The 7,517-nt window shown below is 45.8% G+C and overlaps 1 protein-coding gene across 3 annotated transcripts in view; it reads left to right on the top strand.

Moving 5' to 3' along the window:
- The first annotated feature begins 5,198 nt into the window (after nt 1–5,198).
- The window catches only part of LOC135111432 (homeobox protein aristaless-like), a 12,788-nt gene continuing 10,469 nt past the window's right edge, over nt 5,199–7,517 (top strand). Inside the window, exons 1-3 of one of the 3 annotated variants that reach the window (XM_064024710.1) lie at nt 5,199–5,437; nt 6,504–6,908; nt 7,172–7,217. In XM_064024710.1, the coding sequence (XP_063880780.1) occupies nt 5,352–5,437; nt 6,504–6,908; nt 7,172–7,217 (537 nt within the window). In that variant the 5' untranslated portion in view covers nt 5,199–5,351. The other 2 variants (XM_064024711.1, XM_064024712.1) reach the window with 2 other exon arrangements.

Below are 7,517 nucleotides of genomic sequence, written 5' to 3'. Positions count from 1 at the left end.
AAAAATATCATATTGTAAGTTTTGAAATGATATTATAAAATTATTTTAATACTGTCAGTAAATCAACAGTAAAAAGATCATGTTGAGAGTGTAATGGTAATAGTTCCATAAAATAATGTTAATCCTCTATAAAGTTAGTTAAGATTTATAATGGCGTTGTGGTTTAAGGGAAAACATGAATGTAAACAAACTATATGCAATATGTGCATAATGAATTCTTGCGTATACCTTTAATAATATCTGGTATCTAATTAAACATACGGATATACACAAGATACAGAGGATGTGTGATAAATATACGACATAATATAAAAGTTTAGAAGATCTTAGCACCTTTAGGGAAGTCTTACATACAAAACAAAGGCTATATGATGAGTGCATAATGTAAACAACAACAACAACGCTAACTTTCTATGTCCAGAGTTGAGTGTAGCTCGGCAGCGGCAGGAGAGGAAAGCTTGGTGTAGGAGTGTCTAGGGGACGAAATATTGTCGTGCGGTCTGGCGTTAACGGGACCACCTCCCTCCTTCAGGAACTCCTCTCCTTCTAGGGTTACGTACACAGTAGCTCTACGCAAGCGTGATGAATCGCGTACCTGGCTACCTGTATAATTAGGTCCGTACTTACCTGTGTCTTGGAATACCACCAAGTTCTTGTAATTGTTCTAATGACTAGGCGAGACTACAGGTCCCAGCGGCTGCCTCCGGGACGCGCCCTGCGCTACACTCAGACTCATTCGTCTCCGTGTTAGAGGCGCGGGGAGCCTGCCTTATATGGAAGAGAGAGAGAGAGAGAGAGAGAGAGAGAGAGAGAGAGAGAGAGAGAGAGAGAGAGAGAGAGAGATGATAGTGGTGTTGTGTATATTACGTGTGTATAATGAAACTAGATCAGTTTCCGCAGGTGCCCGGGGGAGCGTGGGGGATGAGGAGAGGCGAGGGGTGGCGAGGCGCGGCACTGCGGGGATCAGATCAATAGACGTCCGTGTTTTCTCGACTATTGGAAAGTTATTGTTCGGGAAGGAATTATAAGCTTGTAAACAGGAGACCAACACCACCGACGCAACCCGGAGCTTAATCAATTATCCTCAACTTTATCTCCACGTAAACACGCAAATTAGAACCTTTCGCCGCGCCGCCGTTTCCTTCCCGCGTGCTCCGGGGCTTTCAAACGCGGCCTCTATCAATATTTTCTGAAGCTTATGAGCGCGTGTTTTCTCTGCCGAGGTTAAAAACAAGTTTGTCTCTTATGTTATCTTTATTTCCTGAAATTAGTCGAGTTCACCCGACTCCCTCGACTTCATCTGGCTAATGCTAGTAATGGAAATGAATTTACATTTAATGTGACCTAATTTACAGTCACTTTCCTGGTAAGAAATACTGTTTAAAGCTTTTTTTCCTTTCTTTACTTCTCTAGGCGGGCGTTCAGCATCGCCTGACTTACAGCCGGTGATATATATTTTTCCGTCAAGGACACTCACTCGCCTTAGAAAGAGGAAGCGTAAAGCATAAATAAATGAGTGAAAATGAACACAGTAAAACATGAGCGGACATCATTACCTCCCGTCGACAACCACAAACAATCCCACACTCTTTCCTCCCCCGCCGGCCACTTTTAGCCTTCCCCCGCCCCTTCCCGAGGCACCACCGCTCCTCACTCCGGCGCTCCCTCCACCGCTCAGCCCCAACGAAAGGATACCTGTCTCTGGTCACTCCGGGGGCGGGGAAAGGCTGTTGTCGGGGCTCTTAAGGCCGTAATGCCCACCTTCAGGAGCTATTACATGGAGCATTAGCATTTACAAGCGTGTCATTGATGGGATACGTCGCCAGGCAGTGAGGGTGAAGTCGAGGTGGGGAAGGAGGTATACGGACCCTCTCATCTCCCGGGCAGGTGGTGAGACTCTCTGGAAGTGAAGAGAAATGTGATACTCTCCATATGACTCACTATGTGCCATGCGAGGGTGATTTAGCAGACGTGTTGGGCTGGAAAAGCTCGCTGCAGTGTTGCAATGCTATTCTGAATGCAAATTGAGTGTGGATAGGGGTGTGTGTGTGTGTGTGTGTGTGCCTTGGAAGGAAGGGGTTAGGGTGTGAGCTCGTAGGGTTTGTGTGTGTGCGTGTGTGTGTGTGTGTGTGTGTGTGTGTGTGTGTGTGTGTGTGTGTGTGTGTGTGTGTGTGTGTGTGTGTGTGTGTGTGTGTGTGTGTGTGTGTGTGTGTGTGTGTGTGTGTCCAGGGGAGCCGTGAGGAGAAAGAAAGCCTGGGGTGAGTCAGGAGTTGATGATTTGAAGTGAATTTCGTTCCAGGCATTCCCAGGTGTGCATTTGTGATAATTGACACGAAACATCCCACAGGTGTTCAAATTATTAAAATCCTGCTGGCAGGTGTGCATGGTTTCCTCTTATACCTCATTCCTCACACTACACACACACACACACACACACACACACACACACACACACACACACACACACACACACACACACACACACACACACACACACACACACACACACACACACACACACACACACACACACACACACACACACACACGAGCTATCTCTAGATCTGCTACAAAAACACACACATACTAGTGGCAATGTATATGATTAACAGAATTCCTGAACCATTGTTTCGAAATGTCTGTCTAATAGTCTCTCTCAGTCTGCGAATCCATATTAATGACTTCCAAGAGTACGCATTATTTTGTGAGTCAGGAGCAGCGAACTACGACACAATCTCTCAGTAAGGGATCCACTGGGGCAAGGCGGCGATGGAGCGAAGAAAGATGAACGAAGCAAAGGTAAAAAGTGAGCTGAGCTGTAAAACGTACCCGACTTCGTTACTTGAATGATTATTATACTTTCAATATTTTACTCATATGAAGATGAATGAATTCGATTGGAGTTAAGAAGGTTCCTCGCTCACAGAACCCTTTCATTTGGGGAGTAAAAAGCAGGTGATAATTTCCCAATCGACTCCAAGCAACTAAGCAGATAACTCTTTGATTACAGAATGGGATTTTTAACATTTTAACTGGTACATTCTTTTATTAAGATTGATAAGTAGCTGGCTGTCAACACTGCTGCTGGCGACAAAACCTCAGCTCCCCTAGCACTGCCGCACGCACGTGAGCGCCAAGCAGAGATAGAAAGTAAGGTTAGTGCGTGGAGGAAGACAAGGATCTACTCAGGGAAGGAATTAGAACTTACACACCGTCCCCGAAGGATTGACGGATTGAAGGATGAAATTTAAGGCCCTGAAATTTTAACTTTATGCGATTAACCATTTCACAGCGATATGTAACTACCTTAAATAACCTAACCTAACCTGACAACATTAAAAGCACTACGCAGAATTTTACAGACATCTACAAGTAAGACAAAAAAAGGATTAAGAGAATATATATTTTCCACTTTCTAGCCAGTAAAATATTTAGAGACGAATGTGGAAAAAAAGGAGTTGTCTATGATTGGTTTGTAATTAAGGAAACTAGTACCAAAAAAAAAAAAAAGTGAAAAAGGCTTAATTAAGCAATCTTTTGTATAAACCGTCTGGAAATCCTAGTAATATCTCCCCAAGACCCAAATGATCCAATTGAGAATAATGGAGACTCAAACTGTACTAGAAATATTATGGACCGGAAATGTAAGGAATAAGAGAAGCGTGTTTCATTATCTCTTCCGTAATTGTACAGTAGACAAAGATTTGAGCCTTGGAGCGAGTTTTTAAACAGAGCAAGTTTTTAAAAGCCGCTCTTGCAGTCCGTCAGTCACCCAAAAGTCCATCAGTCACCCACCAGTGTATGCAGTTACTCTCCAGTCTATCAGTCACCCACTAGTCTATCAGTATATGCAGTCACCCTCCAATCCATCAGTCATCCACCAGTCCGTTTGTCAGTCATCATCAGTTCGTCAGTCACCCACCAGTCAATCAGTCCTGCACCTTATCCCCACCCCCTTCTCTTTGTCTGTCTGTCTGTCTGTCTGTCTGTCTGTCTGTCTGTCTGTCTGTCCACGTGCAAGTGTTGACATTACAATAAGTGTAGCGTGTCCAGTTTCACGGTTCGATAATTCAAGTATATTTTCCATTGCTACTTTTATTCTTTCGTTCATCGTCACTTTATACTATTGTTTTGACACGCGTTTATTTGGGGTGTGTATGTGTGTGTGTATGTATGTATGTATGTATGTATGTATGTATGTATGTATGTTGTTGTTGCTGTTGTTGTTGTTGTTGTTGTTCTTGTTGTTGGTGGTGGTGGTGGATGTGATGATAATGGTTTTGGTATCTTTTCTTATTAATATTTTTTTATTCCTGTTTTAATTACCACCACCACCATCACCACCACCACCACCACCACTACTACTACTACTATTACTACTACTGATACGACCTGGACTTTTCCGTTTAATATTTTTGTGGCTGTGTTACGTTTCAAATCTATCAGAAAATCTTGTATAAATATTCAGAACGGAAACATGTTACCTTTCGTCCGTCACATCGGCAATGATTTACTGAGTCATTTATCCCACATTTCATTCAGCGAGCGTCACTCAGTACGCACCGCTGTACTGAGAAAAAAGATCATATGGTTCCACTTCCTTTGGTTTATCTTCCTCCTGATTCTCCTTTATTTCTCTCCTCTGGGTCATTATTTACTCAAGTTTTTCATCTTCTATTTTTCAGCAATCCTGTTTGTGTAGTGATAAGTCTTCTCTCTCTCTCTCTCTCTCTCTCTCTCTCTCTCTCTCTCTCTCTCTCTCTCTCTCTCTCTCTCTCTCTCTCTCTCTCACACACACACACACACACACACACACACACACACACACGTCACTCGCCTGAACAAATAGTTTAGGATCTCATCAAGTCAGTTCGCCTTTGTCTATAGGCGGACAGGATATCATTAGCATATCATAATTATTTCCTACCCGCCTTCCATACATGTCAAGCCCCCCAGGCCGCCCAGATAGGCCGGGAACCTCCTCGCGCCACCACCCATGATCCTTATGGCCCCGCGACGAGAGGTGAGGTCCGCCTGACCGTCAGGTGCACGCAGAAAGCCAGGTACAGGATTCTCTCGCGCGCATCCGGCCTCGGACTCTCCCATTAAGAGTAATATCAAATGTTGACAAGTCCACCTGATGCGGGTTCCTCGTGCTATGTTATTTTCTTAATAATGGTTAAGAATGTAAATGGGTTAACTGACCAAAAAAATTATGCTCACTTGATCGCTATCTACAAACCTATCTGGGTCTGTGAATGGTGGGCGGGGCCGCCACGCCCCCCGAGAGCTGGGGCCGTGACGTGGTTGCGGCGGCGGCGATGATTGGCTGAGGGGCGGTGAGGCACAACATGGCCGCGCCCTCGCCCGGACTCTCTACCTGGGCGACTCAGGTGTTGCAGTCAGTCAGTGCGCCGCTGTCAACCAGTTTGGACAGGTGCGAAAGCTTGTGTTTGGACAGTGACGGCTCTCGCTCGCCCGGGCGCCCGCAGGATATAACCCACTGCCCTGTGTGTGCCGTCAGTTGTGCCTTGTGTTACGGTACGTGTAGGTGAACCCTCGAGGGGCATGTGTCGCTCCCGACGCTGTGACGCTCACTATCCGGGGACGTAGTGAGTTTCTCCGACGGGTTGAAGATGCGCTAAGTCGTGAGTAGGACAGCGAGGCTTGAGCAGGAGGGTGAAGGGGAAGGAATTGTGTCGTAGGGCTTCTGAAGTTATTCTCAATATTTACTTTTATTTGTTAGGCCACAACGTCCCATTGACTGTTCTGTCTTCATATGCAGTGTTTCCCAGCGCATCATGCAGCGTGACACGTTCACTCAAAGTAGAGTTTCATTCATCTTGTTTCAGTTCTTGTACTAATTTTCGTGAGCTTATGAAGTTTTTGTTACATGTTTAGTCATGTGTGTCGGTATTTAAAAATAGAAAGCTAAAAGAACAGACACCCGCAATGCTGTGTAATAAAAAAAAAATCTCAGGAAGTAATAGTGAAACCTTGTTCATATTTAAGTTTTTAAGCGAGTGTTTTTATTTGATTTTTTCTGTCTTTTTATTTCACGCTCATGAAGTGAAGTGCGGCAACATTATTGTGACATTTTGTGTGGCTGGTAAAAAGAGTAGCAGGTTTGGTGAGTGGCGTGAGGCACCACGGCGTGTGCTGGGTGGCGTTAGTGTTTAGTGGACAAGACAGAGGATCGGCAACGGGGACAGCCAGAGGCCCTGCGGTCACGTGTTGACGCAGCGAAGATTTGTCAACACTGGACAGGTGTTTCCTGAGGGTGGAGAGTGTGTGATGACCAGGCGGGAAGAAGGCTGTTGTTAGGAGGCCAGTGAGGGTCTGCTTTTCGTTTCCTGTGAGTGTAGGTGTGGGCAGCAGGCCCGTGCACCCCGTCATTGTGGGGCGATCGTGGCGGGCGGGCGGGCAGGTCGGGGTGCTAAGTGAGGGTTGTGTGCGCGCCGCGAAGGTTATTTGATGCTGACGGTCGGTTCTTGTCCTTGCAGGGAGGTCATGGGGATCCTGGAGGAGTGTCCGGCACCAACGCCTGTGTCCGTAGCCCTGGACATGTGCCTCAAGCGCCAAGGCGAAGGTGCTTCCCAGTCCACTCCCGCCCACCGCCAGAGTCCGCCGCCACAGCGCCCCCATCAGGAGGCCGAGGAGGACCTGGAAGTGGACGTGGTGGATACAGATTCTGAGGTGGAAGTAGGGAAATGTGACGAGGCAGGTGAAGAGGAGGAGGAGGGTGGGAGTGGTGGCGGCGTGGGTGAAGGGAGTAGTGAAGGTGGCGGGGAGGCGGGCGGCCCTTCCAAGCGAAAGCAACGCCGCTACCGCACCACCTTCACCTCCTACCAGCTGGAGGAGCTGGAGAAGGTGTTTGCCCGCACCCACTACCCCGACGTGTTCACCAGGTGAGTGGGGAGTGAGGCAGTTTGATTTGGCGGTCCTATGAGCTCCAGAGGTTGATGCAATACTGTTCAGTACTGAATAATTGATAGTATACGTACAGAAAGAACATTTACATTTTCGAGATTCATGAAGCTTCTACATCAGTGTAAGTAGTCTACATACTTAGACTCGTTATCTCTTAGACGAATAAAAAAATATAATATATACAAAAAGTTCATGCGTGAATGAAGGATATAACTCACCTGAACATTATTTTCTCCTTCAGAGAAGAACTGGCTATGAAGATTGGACTGACGGAGGCTCGCATCCAGGTGAGTGTTGATTGTTTCTTACTTGTCACTCGTCAAAAGTCTCACATGGGAGTGTGTAATGGTAGAAGACACTTATATCAGCAAATTAAAATTATCTGATCGTGTGTGAAGCAGCCACTCATTTTCCTGCAGCCTTACTTGTGTTCTTCCAGTACATCACGCCTTACTCATAATTTATGTAGCAGTGTTTGTTAATCAATACTCATGTAAACGTGCGACGAACACCACAGATTAAATTAATAATGTTATTGTAAATTTAGACAGTATTTTGTGATATAAAGCTCCAAAAAATAAATAAAA

The sequence above is a fragment of the Scylla paramamosain genome, chromosome 22 (assembly GCF_035594125.1).
Source record: "Scylla paramamosain isolate STU-SP2022 chromosome 22, ASM3559412v1, whole genome shotgun sequence".
NCBI lineage: Eukaryota > Metazoa > Arthropoda > Malacostraca > Decapoda > Portunidae > Scylla > Scylla paramamosain.
This window is presented reverse-complemented; position numbering and strand designations above follow the sequence as displayed.